Source organism: Phlebotomus argentipes, unplaced genomic scaffold (genome assembly GCF_947086385.1).
Source record: "Phlebotomus argentipes unplaced genomic scaffold, Phlebotomus argentipes genome assembly scaffold_4, whole genome shotgun sequence".
Lineage (NCBI taxonomy): Eukaryota > Metazoa > Arthropoda > Insecta > Diptera > Psychodidae > Phlebotomus > Phlebotomus argentipes.
The window spans coordinates 12057763-12078465 of record NW_026776174.1 but is presented as its reverse complement, the minus strand read 5'-3'; the positions used below and the strand labels follow the sequence as shown (position 1 = coordinate 12078465).

At 40.8% G+C, this 20703-nt stretch overlaps 2 protein-coding genes across 10 annotated transcripts in view; one reads left to right on the top strand and one right to left on the bottom strand.

The window, feature by feature from the left end:
• LOC132257390 (calcium-dependent secretion activator) overlaps positions 1–6507 on the bottom strand; it is a 34468-nt gene extending 27961 nt beyond the window's left edge. For 8 of the 9 annotated variants that reach the window (XM_059754258.1, XM_059754260.1, XM_059754261.1 and 5 more), the window contains exons 1-3: positions 6445–6507; positions 6009–6249; positions 1457–2023 (exon numbers count right to left, since the gene is read on the bottom strand). In XM_059754258.1, coding sequence (XP_059610241.1) covers positions 1457–1791 — 335 coding nt within the window. In that variant the 5' untranslated portion in view covers positions 1792–2023; positions 6009–6249; positions 6445–6507. The remainder of the gene's footprint in view (positions 1–1456; positions 2024–6008; positions 6250–6444) is intronic. The other variant, XM_059754259.1, reaches the window with a different exon arrangement.
• Positions 6508–17766: 11259 nt separating this feature from the next.
• Positions 17767–20703, top strand: part of LOC132258502 (cell adhesion molecule Dscam2-like) — a 40651-nt gene continuing 37714 nt past the window's right edge. The window contains 1 exon segment of the mRNA XM_059755832.1: positions 17767–17842. Coding sequence (XP_059611815.1) covers positions 17767–17842 — 76 coding nt within the window.

The window sequence follows — 20703 nt, the reverse complement described above, 5'->3', positions numbered from 1 at the left end:
AATTATGTACACATTGTGGCATAATAGAATTTTCTTTGATGCACAACAAATTCAATTTCCTCCTTACGATATATTTATCGAAATGGGACACATGCATTTGGCACATTATTCAATTTTCCACACCATGCGCGCTCGAAGGTGTGCTCTTCCGATTATATTGAAAATGTCATTGCGGTGCGAGGAAGAGGAAATAAAATCCCACAAATTGAACACATAAGAACAAGAAACTCCTTGAGAATCTCACTGAATTGATAAAATTAACAACGAAATTTTTATGAACGAACTTTCTTCAAATTTCATGAATAATAAACACCCAATTACTTGTCATGGAAAATTTCACAACTTCTTCCCATTATTGTTGTGCCGAAAGAAAATTTTTATTGATTGGAAGTATGAGGATATTTTTCAGCGGAGCAGAGAAACCCAACATTAATGTTCTTTCTTCTCTTCTGCCAGAGCGTGACGAATGAAAATTGAGAGTTTGCGGAAAAGTATCACTTACTACAGCGTTAATGGGTGACGAGAAGTGGGATGCGAATGGTTTAATCTTTATTAAGGTGAGGAAGAGTGATGGTTGACTGTTTGTAAATTCAATTTACTGCGTGCATTTTCTAGAAAATGTTATTTAAAAATAACTTCCTGCAGGCAATCTTATATTTTTCCAAGGAAAACATTTCTTGGTTTTCATAAGACATTTTTCAATTCCGTTCATTGTTTTATTGGAGTTGAAATACATAATCTAAACATTTGTTTTCTCAGGAATATAGACACAATGCTGTTTCCCTTCTCTTGAGCTGCCATGCTATAAAAAGTTCAATATTTTCATGTTCTCTGCGTATAAGCTTTCCATAGAATTCCGACTTGAGTTACAGAATCCGAAGTCTATTCAGCATTGTATAGTTTTAATCTCATATTTGTTTATGACAACTCACATGAAAAGCATTCCTATTCAATGGTTTTGTTTGTCAGATAGAGAGAGGGCTTTTTCTTTCAACATCAGGGTAATGCGGGGGCACGTTTGGAGACGGACAGTTTCTGAGATAAAACCATTAAGTCATTAACATTCGCAGAAATGCTAGAAATGTCTTATATTTCACCCTTTTCACTTATATGTATCTTAAAGTGAATTCTGGCGTAATTTTGTTAGCATGACAATGTCTTGTGACATTTTCATTGATTCTCATAAGATATTTGCATGGTTTAGTGGACAATGTCATGTGAAAAGTGCGTGACTTGTCTGTTGATTTATTTTATCGAGCTTATTCAGATAAATCCGATAAATCTCTAGATAAAAAGTTCGGAAATTTCTCTGCTCCGCTCTCCCCTAATGAGCTTTATACTTATGCAAAGATTATGATATGTTATGTGGTTATTGACTATAATACATTCGGCGTGTCACAACGCCTCCGACCATTGGCAGGTCATTGGAATGTGGGAGAAACGAGGGCAGACTCACCTTGGCATCGACGATGAGGGCACATCAAGGCTCCCAGAAGTGTCACTGCCGGCGTGGGACAGATGGCCGCTGTGGCCGTGATGGGTATCTTTAGAGGCACCGTGGCCATGGTGGACGGGCGTCGCCGAGCCGCCGGAAATCGCGCTGCCACCATGAAGCAACTCCTGCGGCTGCTTGGCACTGCTGCTGGAGCCGTGACGTTTCAGACCGCCCGGTGCACCGATGTGGGCGCCGTGCTTCGCCGGCGGATGGTGCTTCAGCGTCTGATGAGATCCCTTGCCGCCTCCCGTCTGCTCCTCATCACTCTCCTCCTCCGACGAGCTGGGATCGATCATGCTGCCGCGCTCACACTCCTGCCCACGTCACTATTCTCACCAACGCTGTGCCTCTGTCTCTCAGGACTTGACTCTCGACGAAGGCCTTCCGGTGCAGTCAATTCCACCGGGGAATCCGTCAATTCACTCCGCAAGTTCACCGTTCAGTGCAGAAATACTTTCCTCCCTTTATCATACACACGCGGAAATATCCTCACATGCGGCAATTGCTAGTCCAATGGCACTTTCTGGTCTGAAAAAAAGGGAACAATGAAAGAGAGATGAATGAGTGAATGCCTAAATTCCACACGGAGAGTATGCGAAAAGTGGGTGGTCTGAGAAAATCACGAACAATTTTCAATTCCTTGGCGCGAGCAGTCCCACTTCCGCCGCCCCCCTTTCACCCACACATCGCACATGCGAAAATGCTAATGAGCAAGAAATGACAACGGCAAAGATGCCGAGAAGATAAAAGGAACAGGAAATAATCTACATATTTACACCCATAGTATAAAAATATTTTGGGTTTTTGCCATCAAAAGGCACAATTGTTCTATTTTTGAACACTTTCTCACACAATTCCCTCTCATAATTTTCTCCAGTCCCTGCTCTGCCATTTCCTCTCTTTTTCTTCCTTGTAATGCCACTTTTATCGAATGGGATAAAAATAATTGCAATAAATTTGTCTTGCGGAAGAATGCTTTCGCGGAAGTGAGACGAGAAAAGCCACAAGAAGAAAAGCACTTTGCTGAAATTGCTGAAGGAAAACTATGTGAAATATGCTCAAAATTGTAATGCGCATTTTCTACACAGAGAACTTTAATGAAAGGATATAATTGAATTGAGAGGATTTATGTAAATTGAATTTATTAAAATTTAACGAGGTAACGAGTGGACAACACTAGATTTTAATGCGTTATTTCCGGAATGTTTATGTGTTTTCGCTGCAGACGACTAATAAACATGAAATTCAAAAGTAAACTCGTATATTAGCATTCTCGGAAAGGTGACAGAGCACATCTGCTCCCTAATCACCCAACAATGAAGCAATATCGCGAGCTTATCGGATGGAAAAGCTAATGAAGCTCAATACCAAATCCATCGAGTGCAAATTTGTCACTGAATTTATGGACTCATGGCTAAATTCATCATTTTTCTCCCCCAAAGTATTTTCCACCATCACCGCTTGTCAACGGGAAAATGCTCTGCCAAAGTTTCAACTTCTCGTATGACGCTTTAATAAAGTTTTCACGATGGAAAAACAAGCGTTGTAAAAATTTTTGATAGATGACTTCAGCTGGAGCAATTTGCAATTCCCCTTGAAAAGCCACTTTGTCAAGTGAAATTCAATTATATGTGATATTTTCTTGATTTATCAGATCTGAAATGATGGATTTACAATTTTCACGTGAAGCTTTCCCCGTGGTTTTCAGAGAATTTCTCCAAACTATTTGCCAAATTGCAGCAAAATTTTCTCAGAGTCAGAGAAGGTAATTAAATTACAGCAACATTAATTTTTCACATCACTAATTGCCTTTTCATTGATCTGCACAACACAAAGATTAGAACAAAATTCATCTCCGAGTCAGAGTTAATTTTCTTTAAAATTGCTTTTGCGTCACAAATCACAACAGAAGAGTCCATTCACCAGAAAAGCTCCACAATTCTTGCGCAGTCCTTTATGCTAATTGAATGTTTGTTGCAGCCAACACGAGTAATAATTGCCACTTCATACACAAATTGTGGTAATGGCGAAAATGAGTAAAAAGTAGCAAAAGTGCAGTTATTGGAAGAATACTGTAAACTGTATTTTTCTCACTTCACGCTTTAACATGGAGACAATTAAGACTCATTGCTGGGTTTCTGGAAATGTGGAGCATTGAAAACTATGGAAAAAGCAGAAATTAGGAAAATGAAAAATACACTTTTCATATTTCAGCTCTCAATTGCATAGTTTTATCCCATTTTGAAGTCCGTAGTTTGAAAGTTTTAATAAAATTATCCTAGCGATATTAATTTCTTCTTGTTCAACTTTTTACAAACGGGCTGAAATTTAAAAACATTTCGTTAACAATCCTGTAGCAGACTTTTAACCCTTCAGCTGTTTGTGGAGTTTTTCCGGAACTTATACAGCGTGTTTTAACTATTTTGGTTTTTGTGGCTGCAATTTTGCACCAAAGATTTTTAAGTGTTTTATAATAAACTGTTTTTTCTTAGAATGAGTGCTTTGAGTAAATAATGAACCGAAGACATCCATAGTTCGTTAAGATTAGAGTATTTTAAGAATATATCTCATTATTTCTCGATTATTCTAACTTTTTGGTTCATCTGATTAGTTATTGAATTATATAGCGTTAAATTGAGTTATCTTGATAATTTCTTGTTAATTTCCTAATCTCAAATTTAATGTGAGTGTTTGAGAAATCACAGCAATTTTTCAAAAGTGAATTTGAATATACAAGATGCGAAGTAATTGCATTTCTCTCGGGGTCATTCTGTGCCACGCACAACGCACGCAAACGACAGAACAGTTGTATTCCTGCCAAGGAAACAATGTGTTTTGCGTTTCAGAGGCACATCGTGCGATATGCAAAGTACGTGTCGCACACACTCCACATGAATTGACTTTGGCGAGCACTTTTCTGTGTCGCACCCCAATACACATCGACACAGGCCGTGAGTTGACCTACTTGGGCGCCCCATTCAGCAGTTCAGCCCTCGGCGTCGCGCCCAACATGCCCAAAATCGTGCTGTGCGTCGACGAAGAGTCATCTCATATGCCAGCAAATTGTTGGCAACTCCGCTCTGAGGTGGCACACCAATTAATTCTGACAACCAACTGAAATAATGAAATTCTCGTTTCCTCCACTGCAGAAGTCTTCTCAGCATGACAAGAAGCACACATTTCGGAATTATAATTGAACATTTGCTTGAAATCCATCTCTATCCGCGGTTAAGCTGTGCGCTTTTCCGCACGACATTTGGGGGCGCAATTTCAGTTGGAAAAGCGCACTCAACCGCACTTTTCTCATTTTGGACCGCCACAGTGTCCGAATGAGGGTGAAAATTGAGATTCTCGGAATTGCAAGAGTAAATAAAATTGTCTGTCGCACGACGAGAGACGCAAAGGTAGAAAGGCCATGTAATTTTTCATGTATGTTTGCACATCGAGTAAACCAGAAAGTCGCAGAACATTTGCAATTTTCGTTCAACACTACTTAATCCGAAGACGTGATAAGTATCCACAAATAGTGGGAGGAATTCTCAGCTTATATACGCAAGGGATATTTATACCACTGCATGTAATGTATGGGGAATACATAAAGGGCTCAAGTGTACTCAGGGAAATTATCCAACACGAGAAACAGAGGGTTTGAGGCAAGTGAAATAAATAAAAATATGGGGGAAATTACAGGCTTCGGAGCAGTAAAGGCAAGTTGTAGCGTTTATTCCAAATGATCACTCTCCAGGTTTGTTACCGTGAAAGGGTTTAGTTTAATAAATTTTCAAATATAACACACTCTCTCTCTCTGGCCTCTGACTTCACCTCACGAAGATCAATAATTTCATACATTCATCTTGAGTACATTGAGCCCCAATGGAATGAGATTATATATAATTTCATGATGTTTTCATAATAATTTTCCATGTCCCCTCAATTCCACTCGATATAGCACTTTTCAAACTCACACACAACACGCATTTGACGATTTCACAAATGGACTTTCGTGCCACTGCGTGGCTCATTCTTATTTCCACTCCCACCCTCTCATTCACAACGCCTCCGCGCCAGAGAACAACCCTCGAGGCTCACCTCACAAGCCTGAGCATCATACTGTGAGTGATGGAATGAAAATTCGCTGGAACCACACGAATATGCCTCAGTGATAGTGATTTTTCATTGAGGCGGAAAAATTGACTTGTGCATTTTTCATTTTGCCCAGCGAATGCGCGCCATCCGCGAAAATCCACCCCAATCCACCATTTCCCATCCCCCGAAGCAGTGTTTTGCAGTGTTATTTCTCCTTGCCAATTCAACGCCATGTGCAGAAAAGCGAGTGTCTTCCCTTTTCACCGTTCATGAATTGTACTTCACGAGGCCTATTCAAGGGGTGCTCGCTTTGCAACCCTCTAATGCACACAGAGCGACTCAATGACTGCAACTGGGGCGCCGTGCAGTGCTTTTTGGGGGTCACACAAGAGGGACAGTGATGTGAGAAATGCGGAAAAAAGCTCACCCCTAAACATCATCAGCAATTGTGTATCGCGTCTGGCCACTCTTGTGCGCCATTTTATTATGCGTTGCGGGAGAAATTTTCCACGAGCTCTGCAAACCCCTGAAATCCTTCTGCACTGCACTGCAGGACACGCACTTGAGCACACTCGGGGGACTCTTAGCACTGAAATGTCGCCTCCCTTTCGCACTCCAGGGCCCCGAAAGTGGCACTGACAATTGTGTCAAATCACTTTTGCACGTCTCTGCAGGGGAAAAAAGGTTGAAACATGAGAGAAGTGTGTGAGAAAATTGGAAATTTCCCGACTATGGTTGACAATTGTGCGGAAAATTGGATCTAGCAATCGGCCCAGAAGCACTCTGTCTCTTTTTCCTTGGCTTTGTGAGGGACTTTTGGTGTTTCAAGGGGGAGAGCAAAGTGGCAAAATGATAAGACTTACACAACACACACACCGAGTGGAAAACTTTCCGTGTCGTACCACAGCGACGGAATTGCGTGAACTGAACGATGGAAATTTTGCAATTGAGCAAATGGTGGTGTGGTGAAGTGGAGCACTGTTGGGATCTGACATAATCTGTGGGGCTTTTTGGGTGCTTTTCCATCGGCGCATTGAGCAACTGCGTCGATTGTCATTCACTAAAAATTTCCTGCTGACGAAGCTTTTTTCTCCATCGACTGGGAAACTCAACGAAAGCTTCCCCTCTTTTAGAGCTTCCCTAACTTTCGGCAAAGTCCCTGCTTTTCTCTCCACAGCAGAGCTGTCCACCTACTTTTGCATCGAGCTTTTGAGCATTATATGTGAATAGCTAATATGTGCTGCACTTCAGTGTAATTCAAAATAGAACTGAAAAAAACATTCGCGGAGATTAAAATGTACCTTCTGATAACTTCAAAATTATGCAACTTTCATAAAACTTTTCAATCTCCGGTCGCTTATCTTCATGAGCTTTTGACGGCTTCATCAAAGTGCTTATCTTAAGTACACTTCTTGCTGGATGAAGTTGGAGTTAAAGAGTCCCATTGATGGCTCTCTAATGATTCAATATATCGATTGTTCGTCTCCTGGGACTGTCACAATCGCATGCGTGTGGAAAAGCACACGCGGCGAAGGGCTTGCGCTGGAAATTACCACATGATACACACTTTGCCCATTTCACCGGCGGCTAAGCCTTATCACGGCGGACGGGATCACTTTAAATAAGAGAAAGTGTCTGTCACATCAAATGGGTGGATTTGTAATCGGTGTTAGCCGGAACTGAGTCATTTGACTGACATAGTCCTTCCGGGAAAATCATCTGCATAAGCCTCCGTGCCGACATTCCAGTCACGTGCATGGCGTAATGGCTCGGGCAGAAGAGAGGGTGTATTATGGCTTTCGGTGATACGGTGAAAAAGGTCCATTTCGGTATATTTTCAGTGTCATTGAAAGAATGCCCAAATACGCCCTCCTGAGGCGCTCAACGCATTGTTTGTCACACAATGTCTCCCCAATGATGTCTATTTTATTTGATTTAATGCAAGAAAACACTTTCCATGTATCGTCATATATTTCGTCCCAAACTCCTCAGCGAACACACTTGAACTTGAGAGGAGCTTTGAGTGTGTGCTTCAGTCGCAATCTATCTCACTCATGGAAACTCAACACGTATATATTACGCAATAATACAATTACGGCTAAATTGAAGCGCGGAATAAAATATTAATATGTTTCATAATACATTTAATTCTATCAGCAAATCATTAATAATTAAAAAGCCGCTAGGCAGTAAATTTTGGTACACAATTTAATTAAACAACATTTGTATGTGATTGAGAGAAAATTATTCACATTGGCGTGGTGGAAATCCATATGTTACACACTCTTGTTCTACGATATGAAAGGTACATAATGCGAAATCGAGAAACTAAGTGTGGCGGAATGCTCATGCCACAGATAACCTATATGTTTCTTCTTTCTTTCCTTCTCACATTTGTATTAGGCTCCGAAAATCCCAACTACAAGTAAACAGGCTTAGCAAAGATGCCTTGAAACATCTTTTAAACTGCAGTGTCACTCGCAAAGAGAATTATATTTCTTATGGAAGTTACTGTAGCTAAAACTTTCTATAGCTTAATACACTCCTCCATGCTGAGTTGATCTACGTTGTTAATGAATTTAGCATTCACACCGCAGAAAATGGGGAAAATTGTCGAGTGCAAATTGAAAATTTTAAGCCATCTAATTCTCTCTGCCACTTGTGTCGTCTAAATTGTGCTGATTTAGATGAAATTCAGCAAATAAGATGGTTCAATTGCTCTGGTAATTTCTCCCCTTCACCCCCAAAGTGCTGTAAAACTGTGTGGCTGGTGCTGAATGGATAGTTGAAAGAGCGCTCATCCCAAAAAATAATTCCGCATTATATTAGGTGTTGAATTTTAATGAGAAAATGTAATTAAATTGAGAATTTGGGACAGAATAATACTATTTTCATGAAGGATTGGGCGCTTCGGGAGGTGGGAAAGGGAGAGCAACAGATTTCTGCACGGCGCGAGGACATCCCTGGCGATATATACCATGCATATATTTTCATATATATCAAAAGTTTAAATACAATTTTGAAAAGCTTGTTTACACAGCCATTCTATCTCACGGAGAGCTTTTGTCATTTCGCATACGCGCCCAAAAACCACGAGGAGAGCAGAGTGGAACAGGGACGAGGTGATGTTGTGAATGGAGAAGAGGGAGACGCCATTTCACACTCCATTTTCCTATCCATTTTCCACCCCATACAGCTGTCTCTATCGCCGCTTTTCCGACGTGCCCCACCAGCAAAAGCTCGCCTCACATGAGCTCAAATCTCTCTCGCAGATTTCTCCCTCTCGTCAGTCTGATAGTGACCGCTGAGAGCATCGGAAGGAGCTGCGCTTCACGCACACCATTAGCATTCTATCATGCTTCAGTAGAGTGGTTTACCAGCATCATTCTTCCACGAGAATCGGTGGGTGATGAACGTATCGCGCAAAGAGGACAATGGATTAATTTTTGCCACCAGCCCACCCACTCTCATCCGTTCACTCATCATATTGGGCGAAATTGGGAATTTCACGTAATTTCCTCTTGTCAGAAAAGTGGGATTTCCACTCCTCCCGCGCAAAGAGTCGACTTGATGAGAAACACTGGTGAAATTATTCGTATTTTCCACGCTACGTGGTTTCATCAGCAGCATTCATGTGAAAATGCCAATCAATCTCCAATGCTTGTGAAGTTGAACTGAGTTTGAAGGTACACACATAAAAAAAAATTAGTGAATATGTGTTTTGTGTGAAAATTTTCGTGCTCTATGTGTACATAGTGGAAAAGCAATTAATCCCAGAAGCACATCAAACCGCACAAAGGCCATTCTCATCCTCAAAGCCTGAGCGCCACCCACGCAAAAACCGCACACGGCATCAACGCCCAGCGCTGTGGATTTTTGTTGCATCTCCAGCACTATTTCCCACCGAATGCAAATCGATTTTATATCGCCATCGAACGCCCAATATTCACACATTCATTACGCCGCGCTCCCGCTCTGTGGGTCCAAAAGGGAGGCAGGAATTGCAAGTGTCTTCCCGGCAAAAACATATCGCATGAGTGAATTTTAACACACACCCTGAAATAGGACGAAAATTTAAAACTCTGTGTTCTGGCAGAAACTCCAGACAATGATAGCATTAGTCACAGCGTCCCTGGAGGACATAAACTGCATATATTATCCAACTGTGCTGGCTGGAAAGTGCCACCTAAATGGACGATAAATTAAATCAAATCGACACCCAGTGAACGTAGATTGGAGAACAACAGAAGAAAAAAAAAGTTCTGCGCGAGGAAAAAACAATTTCATATTTAACTTGATAATAAAAATGATAACTGGTGAAGTTTCCTCGCTGTCTGCGAAGGCAGGACGACGACAGGCAGACAGCAATTTTGATGGAGATGCTGCCGGTGAGATAGACACCATCACAGAGGCGGCATTTGTGAAAAGTACCTCCGGAAACACGAATCATATGGTCACGAAGATGAGGGGCAATTTCGCGAACACACAGAGACTATTAATCTTATCCCTCTGGTTGTTAGTTGTTTGCGGTAAGTTTAATTATTAATACAGAGTTTCTTTTCCTATATCATCTCGTGCGCCTATAATACTCGGCGGACCATTTCGAGATAAATAATGCCATTTATTAGATCTGCCAAACATCTCCTCTGCCGATAGCTATAGATTGTACATGATTGTTCTCAACACGCGCCGTTACAAGACGAAAAAATGTGCCCGTAGGAGAGGAATTGAAAAGAGAATTCCAACACTGTTTTTCCCCAGCGCCATTCCCAAACACATCCGATAAGCATTAAACCCTGTGTCACTTGGGGGATGCTTATGTGGCAAAAGTGCCAAGGGGAGAAATTCATAATTCCCCATTGTTACTCCCGAAAGCCCGCATATGTGGGGTGAAAGAGCGCGGCATAGTCTGTTACAGAAATCGACCATTCTGCAACTCTTTTGTATAGTTTGCAAAAAGAATAGTGGATTGAGAAATATATGTATTTCTAATACCAAATCCTTCTCACAGATATATCGTTTAACTCTCAGACGTCACTGAATCTTTCTCTCTCGCGTTAAACATCAAATTTCTGTCTTTATCTGCTCAGATAAATACACATTTCCCAACGAAATGCGGTAAAATAATTTATGGAATTACGTGCGAACATCAAAATGTAACGATAAAATTGAATAGTCCCAATTAATTTATCCTCCTTGTGTAGTGTTATGAAATTCCATCATAACTTTCCCAACAAGGTTTATCAATAAAAGCTCTTACGATGTTAGCGTCATAGTTTTATTTCACTGCAAGAGAGATTCTGAATTCCATTGCAAGCATTTTCATGCAGCTTTAAATATTCCTGCAATTTTAATAAGTAAAGAAATTATGCATACCATTCGTAATATCTTTAGGAAAAGCTTAGAATGATTAAAATACATTCCCTTCATTGTTGTATGAGATGCAATTTACTATGGCTTCAAAGAGAAGAAAGTCACATCACTGTTGAATGAATATTCACATTTGCAACCTGCGACGAAGTAAAATCCTTACATGAGACTTTTCACAACTCACAATTGAATGACTCGCATCTTCTGAAGCCTTAACTTCAGTTTGATATTTCGCGCAGAACTTAGTGAAAAGCTCGCTGTTGTCCTTTATTTTTGCCCACTCATACATTAATTGTGTATTGAGGACCGAAATTTTTATTAAAGCTTCAAAGTTCGCGTCATTAAGAGGAAAAGTCCCTTCGTTAATTAAAGCAAGTTACCGCCTTTCAAGGTGGGGAGAAATCCACTGGGATTTGTGGGTGAGAAAAGCGATATATAGCTCAAGATTTGTACATATGTAGCTGGGTTTCGGTGGAAACATAAAGTGCTTCTTCGGATTATATTTATCTCCTTTTGTGGTGAGGTGCGAGCTTTGGATATATAATGTAATAAAGCGCTTTTCGATACTAATGCTCATAATCACTATATTTTTCTCCAAGATATTTTTATCCCTGACTTCATCATCATTCATTCTCTGGGCCCCCACTTAAAATTCACTCTGCGAGATATTCCAATGTTCACAGGCGCAATTATGCCCCCAAGTGACATCGTATAGCGCCAAAAGAAATCTCTCTCTCGTTCTCTGCAAATCCCACACGTCTGTTCTTGCAATTTTTCAGTTATGCCCTCGCACTCTTCATCCACAAAATACTTTCATATTTGGTAAAGAAGAGGAGCAGTTTTCCTCGCGAGTCGTTTATTTAGTTCTCCATCGCCGCAGTCTCACTCCTGCAGAGCAAAGTCTCTCCGGGACGTGACTTAAACTTTTGGGTTATTTGCCATTTGTGGAACTCAATTTTTCTTCTGTGCCCAGAATATGAATGATTGTATAATCGGATATTTTATTTTTAGTCAAGTTGCTTTCATAGCTTATTTCCTCCGCCCATTTCACCCCATATGCGGATTACAGCAGGCATGAATAAGTATGCAAATTTTCTCCCTCACTTTTCGTTGGGATCACACAACAATAGCAGGGGGGGCGAAAGAAGTGTTCTCTCGCCAACAATTGGGTGTAGCGGAAAGTCAATTGAGATATTGGGACCATTTTCGTGCTCAAAGAACCAATTAAATTGATATCCACTCCGCTGAAAAGAGCCAATGTACAACAGTGAGAGACCATCCTCTCACCCCCGCAGGATACTATTCAGTGTGGCTGTAGTCTGTACAGACTACAAAGGCATCAAAGCCCAGAGCGTGAGGATGAGGGTTTCCGAAACGAATTTATACGTCTTTTTTTCCACCCTCGGCACATTCGTGGCAAGAACGCAGAAAAGACCAAATTCAGCGGAGCATAAAAACTCCTCTAATGCCATTGCCTTATCGCCACAAACAAACTCCAGAGAGAAAGAGACTTTGAGTTTCACCCGCTGGCTCAAGCCACCTTTCGCCAGAATCCAACCAACCCACTTAGAGTCGCTCATGCAAACACACCGCACACCGTCACACCGCAAAACTCACACTTGACTGCCGGAGACGCGCTGCTGGGTGTATTGAATGATTTAGAAAGTCCCACATGCAGAAATTGCGCCCCTCAACGCCACATACAATGCTCGCTGTGCGGGGATCCATTTAAGCGACCCAACTACCCGGTGCACAGAGGTGAAAATCGCGCCAAGAGTATTTAAACCCATGTACTGCCTCACAATATAGCCCTCCGCCGTGGGGATAATTCTCCTATGTACAAGTGCAAGAAAGAAGAGCTTCTCCTGCACTGAGGAAAAAGATTAGTTTGCAAGAGCAACATAAATAGGCACCTGCTGAGCTCAGCTTAAGAAACGCTGCGGCTTTAAATTTAATTTGAAAAATAATCTCAAATTTCCATGAATTGTCTAGTATAACTAGCAAAATTTATCGTGACCCAATATGATTCTGTTGTATTGTGAATTATAGTAACTTTGATAAAATTTTGCAGCAAGCTCAAGATGATTAGAAAGCAATTAGAACCAGAATTATTGCTCGCAGAAACTGAGCACCTCTGTCTGTTCAGCTAAATTCTCAATGCTTTGCTCTGAGATATCCTTTGTTCCAGACTCAATCAAAACCAGTTGATGAGCAATATGATTTGAGCCTCTGTGCTCAGCATCTAATTACCACAAGCCGCAAGAGTTAATATCAATCTCTTAATAGTGCATCAGACAAGCTGGAAATTTCTTATAAAATATAGATCCTTCATTGCACTCGACCAACACAATGGAAGAAGCACTTTCATTGATTAATCTGTCAGTGCAAAGTGGCATTCACAGTCTTCGGATCCGACTTAATTGAGCAAGACTCTAATAGGATAATACTTGTGGTTGTTATATAACCACATGGCAGTTGCATACAATTTAAATAAAGCCACACATCAGCTTATTAGCATATGAAGACGACAAGTAGGTGCAATCAAACTTTTCCCAAGTGTGTGACCAACAAATCCGCCACATGTGATTTTTCTGTGTGCAAATACACCCCAGAAGACAGCTCTGTGCTGTGTGTGGATTTCCGTGTACGTGAGAGTTTCCCCGCGAGAGCACAAAGAACGGAAAACCCTCATTTTATTGTTTAAAACCCCATATCAGAAAGCGATCCCCTCCACTGCGCGCTTTTCACTCTCAAACCACCCCTTGGCAGGTTGTTGGAGTGTTCGCGACACTCCTGACGGCGTTCTCGCTCTCGAGAGAGCTCCTCCGCAAACGTCATCGACAGCCACCAGAGCTGTGCTATGACACCGACCTCAGAGAACGTATCTCTTGCACTCGAGCACCAGGCGTCCCCACGGCACCACCCGTCGCCTCCACCGCGCACGCCGCCATCTGTCCCTCTTCCGCTTGCACGTGCGCTCTCCCTCGGGCCCACGGCCCCCATGTGGCCGAGGGAGAGCGCAAAAAAGCAAGAGGATTTCATTGAGAGCTTTTTCGGGTGAGAAGAGCCTCCCCTGGCACTCTTTACTTAACACTCTCGCCTTCTCTCTCTCTCTATCGCCTTTTAAACAACAATTCCACCCCATCCCGCGAGAGATGGTAGTAAATGTTATTCTATTTTTACTTACATCAGTCTCTCCTCCTCCATCATCAGTGTCACACCGCCTCACACCATCGAGAGCCCGCCACTCTTGAATCAATTTGAGCGGTGCGGGCAAAATGCGAAATGCGATCTGACGTGTACTCAAGAGAGGTTTATGATGCCGCCCATCCCACGGTTCAAATCTTCGATTTGGCGTCTGGCGCAGAGGGTTGGGGTGGTGGGAAAAATGGACTCCAGGAGTAGGAAGTATTTTTCCATCATGTGAGAATTGTTGAACGCCCATCTTCTCACTGGAGATTCACACGTACCCGATATTTCCACTTGTAACACAATAAAGCCACCCAAACTCCGATGGAAGCGCCTGGAACCCCTTTCAATTGTGTATTTCTTGGAAGTATTGAGGAGCGTATAATTCAGATCCCTCTCAACTTGGCACCAAAAGTGGTTCTGTGTTCAACTTTTTCATCCTCCTCCAAAAATATACACCTGGAAGATTGTGAGCCGACGCGACTCACAAACAGCCTTAATAGCTACTATTTATTAATATTTCATTAATTGTAAGCTTTATTTCTCATACTTTCCTCTCACATTTCTCTTTAGACTTATCAAAAAGTGTTTCCTTCATTTATCTTCTTATTTTTGCTACTGTTTTAGATTGATTTCCAATTGTTTAATTTGTTTGATAATATCAAACTTGCTTCTTGTACTGTTTTGAGTCTAAAAGAAACTTCAAATCATCCGATCATTAATAACAGTCAACAATACTTCGAAATTATGGTCATGTATGACTTCTTGAGCTTTAGAATCCCTCATATTGAGATTCCCCATAAATTCTCTGCAAGTCCCCATCTATCGCCGCGACGGCTTACGCTCCGAAGAATCGTACATCCCTCCATTCTACCACCTTCGGCGTTTTATATCCAATTTCTCACACTCACAGTCCACGATAAACACCCCTGAGAAGGCGCTCTGTGACATGCACTGTGTGTTTCGGAATCGATTCCCAAACAATAAATTGTATTAAATTGTTGACCCGAAACGTGACTCCGAAAATAAATGGCACCAATTAAAAATTCAAACGAGAGAAAGAATTTATCGTGGCGACGAAGAGGAAAAACGCGAACAAAAGGTACTAAGTGAGCACAAAAAAGGAGTATGTCTGAGAATATTATTAAAATTATCTCCCGTTATCAGTGTGAATTGGAAATTGAGACATCTTGCGATGGGAAGAGCACGAAGCGTGAGACGGAAAATTCATGCACATCCACAATATATATTGTTTGTAATATGACACGCAATAATTTTTGAACTTTTCACCCCACCGAGAGACGCATCTCGCTGCCATTTGACATCTCTATCAGCGCGCGAACATAATAGAATGAAAATATGGTGAAAAGATTTTCCACCCCCACTTTTGCCACCCACCGCGAGTGCTTCATCTTTCGCGCCCATGTGGTGCTGAAATACATAAAATAAATACATTCGCTTCCTGTCACGTTGTGTGACGCGATGACGGGGTGCTCTTTTGGGGTGTTGAGCCTGTCGAAGGGCGGAAGAGGCTCACACTTCGGGTTCACTCTCGGATCTGATAGCATTTAGAGGAGTCAGAAGGATGCCAAAAGGTATACATTATCCCCCTGCGCCATAAAGATATCATCAGTAAACATTTTGTGAGGCAATGAAGGAAAAAAAGGGGGAGATATTTCCTTTGGCGATAAGGAGCGGTGCCTCTGATAGCCAGGCTCACTGTATATAATTCATTAAAATGTCAACTCGGGCGGACTTGGAGTAGAAAAATCCCTCGAAATGAGCATCCGAGAGATAAATGCACAATCTCTCGTGCAGTGAATTGAGGCGGGTGTATCCAAACAAGTGGGTTATTTTCCTTCCGACTGAAAGACAGCATAATTACGGTGGCTGAAGGAGAGCGTAAGGATGTAATTCAATGTTTACATACATCCTCACACACTATACGTCCTCCACTATACATTCCACAGCAATCGGAAGTAATTGGTATTTAGAGTGTAACTGTGGGTCCGGGGGTAAAATTAAATAAATCCACTCGCTCAGGGCTTGAATATGCGGAAAAGGCTCTATTAAATTAATGCTAAGCATCTGTGCGACTTTGACTTAATGGATATTCTTGCTATACAAATGTTGACAATTTAGCACATTTTTCCCTTCAAAATGTGCGACAAGCGGCAATGGAATTTCAGCGAGGAGAAGGAAAAAAATAAATAAGAGGAGATTTCATACAACTTCGTCTTGCATGTTGTGTCATTTTTCTCATTTTTAATTATCTCGCAATTGTCAGAGCATTTCACACTGACGCTCCGAAATTTCATTATATCTAAACGGGAGAATATCCATTTTTCACCCTCACCCGCGCTCCTCAACATTTTCCGCATAGCTTTAGCGATATTTGCATAAATTAATTTATATTCCCTCATCCTCACAATGTCATCCCCTCGCGAGTTATCCGCACCAAGGAAATTGACATCGCGAGTACATCTGTGATTTTCTGCACATAAATTCACTGCGAGCCAAAGGAAACTTTTCCTATGAACTTTTACATTCTGGATGCAAAAGTGACAAGAGCAGAAATTGGAACAGTCTCATAGGTTATGCGATAAACTAAACATATGTAGTAGTTTGGTAACTGTGAAACCAGAAGCCTCATTAAAATTCCACTCGCATACTTGAACTGCATTATTCGAGATTCAAACAAAAACCTAATAAACACCGTAAAATAATATGACTGTTCCTGACAGTACAACTAAAACCAAATAGCTTCAAAAACAAAATGCTAACCATATGAACATAATCTGCATTCCTTCTGCACGAGTTAATTTTTATTGCACTCAATGTTGCAAATAATGAACTTGTTTTTGAATATTTCATGCAACGAAAACTTTTAATTTATGCTGCACAGCGGACTAATTTTAAGTTTTCCATCATAACTCTCTATCTAATTTCTCCTTCACCATTTCCTGGACTAATTCTTGCCAATAAAATTTCACCCAACGCAAAGTGGATGGTTGAATAATTAAAGAAGCTACGAGTTTGCGATCAGGAGAAGCTGAAAGTTAAATACAGTTCTTATTTCACAGGCAATGGAGTGGAAAATGTGTCCTTTGACGAGACAGGTATCAATTGATTATTCGATTCGCAGCAAAAAATGCCGCAGAGAAGGGGGAAATTTGATGAAAGAAGAGGAAAAATTAAGTTTTCCCGAGGTAATACCAAGAATCATGGGTTCCGGAGAAAAATCAAACTTCCGCCATCCTCTATTTTTAGTTATATCCAAGGATCGCTCTTCTGAAGTGCATTGTCCCGATTTATCCTGCTCTCATCGCGCTTTGCCTCACCGCAAAATTCAATGCCGCGCTCGAGGAATAAGACATGCTCTGCTGTGTGCTCTTGTGCCTGGCTTTCAGTGACATGTTGACGTAATCGTATTCGAGAAAATGATATTTATAATCTTCCTTACTCACAGGAGATAACATATCAATATCGCTCACAAAGAGTCAACCGCAAGCCACTCGTTCGACTGTCGCTCACCCTCTGGCTCAACAACTCTACTAATAATCCATCCCCTTCTATTTGTATAGCATTCTTTATGTACTCCAGCATTATGTGGAGTTGTGAATAGAATGGAGCAACTGGGCCACGATCCTCCCACATCTGATGTACAATCCAATACGTTCAGCACGGCATTTACTCGTGGCTGTACACAAGCGAAGTAAATGCTCTATCTGTGTGAATATCCGTACAATCTCGATGATGACATTTTCAACCATATTCAACACAGAAATCTGTGTGGATTTGAAATATGTAGTTGAATCAGCACATTGAGTAACCTCAAACTGAATGGGTGCTCGTACACAAGGAATAGAATAGAATACAATATAGTCGAGTCTTTCCATGCTCATCATTTGATGCTGCACAAAATGCATAGACATTCCCTAAAATAGGACTCAACTATTTTCAGTTCGACCTCTCAAAACCCCATTTCTCTGGCGTTACAATCTCAGCACAAAGTGCAGAGATATGAAGTTTCTGCTTCGCGAATGAATGGAAACCATATCATTTGCTCCACATTTTCTTCAGCTCAAGACTTCCCAATTGTCAATGATTAATTCCTGAATATACCAACGGAGAAGTTTATTAATCAACACAAATGGGGCACAGATGCACACCAAACGGTGTTTCTTCACAGAAAGTTTATCGATTTATATCATAGTTGCAGGAGTTTTAGCAAAAGTCTTCACTTATTGCATAATGCTTCGTTCCACTTAACATCTGTGTTAAGCTTGAGCCCCAAATTCCGAAACTATAGTAACTTCTAATTCTTTGAGTATATCGAAAGGAAAGGGTTAAAGTTACACTAAGTACGTAAGAACAGACAAAACTCTGACTTGCAACAATAATTCCATGTTAATATTTTTAGCTTAACTTCTAAAGTAACATACGAAAAAAATACATCTCAAAATTAATAATATGATCAACATTGAAAAACAATGGAAATTTTACCGCCAAGACTTCTTTTAAACAGTGGAAAAGAGAGAAGTTTGATAAGAATCATTTCTAAACTTCTTTAGCAGCAATTTGAGCTCATCAGAGTATTTGTCCAGAGTTCTCTTATCTTCTCAATTTATGGTACATTTTGCTACTTTGTCCATAGATGAATTTAATTAAATCTCCATGTTTTTGAGATTTATTATTTGCAACAGTGAAGTTTTGTTATCTTCTTACTTTCATGTAATCAATACAGGTAAACTTTTCTCTGAAGAACATAAACTCGTGAAATTCCGTATTTCTATTGATAAAAATATTTTTTCCAACAAACTTCTGGAAAAGTGTGCAAAGTAACTCAGAACTTTTGCAAGGGATTTTGTCTTATTTACTTTAAGGGAGTTTAGGATTTCTTGGATTGTGAGCCAAAAAATAATCTATCACTGACCACTTTCGCCACAAAGCATGACGCTTCAGTGAAAGCTCATTTCCACTCACGATGAAATTCTAAGTCATAAGTTTTGTGAATGTGCCCAAAGTATGTTAAATGCCAAATAGTTGTAAAACAAAACTTGTAGAATTTTCAGCTGTGGAATTTAATGAAGAATTTAATAATCAAACACCACAAGTTTCTTCTCATCGTGACTATAAATAATGCAATCTCCATTAATATGAAACCCCAGCATATTAATAAAACTTTATCATGTGGCTCAATAGTGATGATGGATTTGGAAACTCAACAGCTTTATGTTTCCTTTCTTCCCCATCATGTGCATTTCCCCACACACTCACACACTTTAAGTTCGAGTGTAGTTAAAGAGAGATGGGATGGCAATGAAAGTCCCTTCGTTCGAGTTTTCGTATTACCATTAGAGATAAGAACATTACATGAGCATATTGCACACTTCATACCGAACTCTACGCACATAATGCTCATTTTATTCAGTATTTCGCAAACTTTCTGCCAACTACTATAAAATAGCACCAAAACGCTACTATAAAATGAGATAAGCTTTCACCCCAAAACCCGATCTCATCCCAGCCATTCGAGCTCCTAATGGACCAATTTGAAATGAAATCAATGGGCGTTTGTACATGGGGTGAAATTCACATTTCGCAGTTAATTTCATCCTCTTATTCCTAGTGAATTTTTTATCATTCCTTAGGTGGAGTTCGTTGGAAATCCCTGAGTTCCTTGGGTTGCGCACAGGGTCTGTCATTTGATCTGATAAGAAGGCTTCAACTTCACGCACAACAGCAAGAATTTCTTTCCACACACTGTAGCTGCCGATAAAATACACCACTTTTTCCGTTTGTGACTCTGTGTTGATAATAAAATTGATCATAAATTCAGAGCGATAATATAAAATACTCTGTGAGTTTTTCGATTACACATCAAAGACCTCTTGATCCCACATGATGTATTTCATTGGCGGCAACTGTAGCTCCACTGAATGAAGGGACTCCAAACATAATCCATTTGAGCAAGAGATAAAGCCAACGAACAAGCCGCTGATGAGCAGATCATTTGCGCACTTCTGTTCTTGAGTACAGCACATCCTCATATTCGTTAGGGTTCATTGGATTCAAGAGCAGCAAGCCCGCACCATTGAGAGCCTTGGCAATTTCATGTCTTTTTCACACTAACACTATTTTCGCCCACAACCTCTCATGCATATCAGATATTATGGCTCTGGAATCTCTCGAGAGATTTTCAATTTCAACCTCTTCGCGCAATTTTCAAGGCATTTTCACTACCGCACTATTTAAAATTTCTGCACCACTCTATATTTATTGCATATTTGAGTAGAACTTCCTATTCCGGTGTGGCTCTTTTTTGCTCTGCCAAACGCCCTGCGAGCCGAATTGAAATTTAATCCGCGATTTCATTGCAAATATCGATCGCCTTCATTCCACTCTTTGTTGCCTCTTCTTCTTTCCTCTATCCCAAAACTCTGCGGCCATCCTAATGAGAGCGAGCGCCTCTTCTAATATCATTTTAATGATTTTTTGATAAGGCCAAGCCAGAGAAGCGCTCCACAGTCGAAGTGCTCCTCATACATTTTTCGCCAATT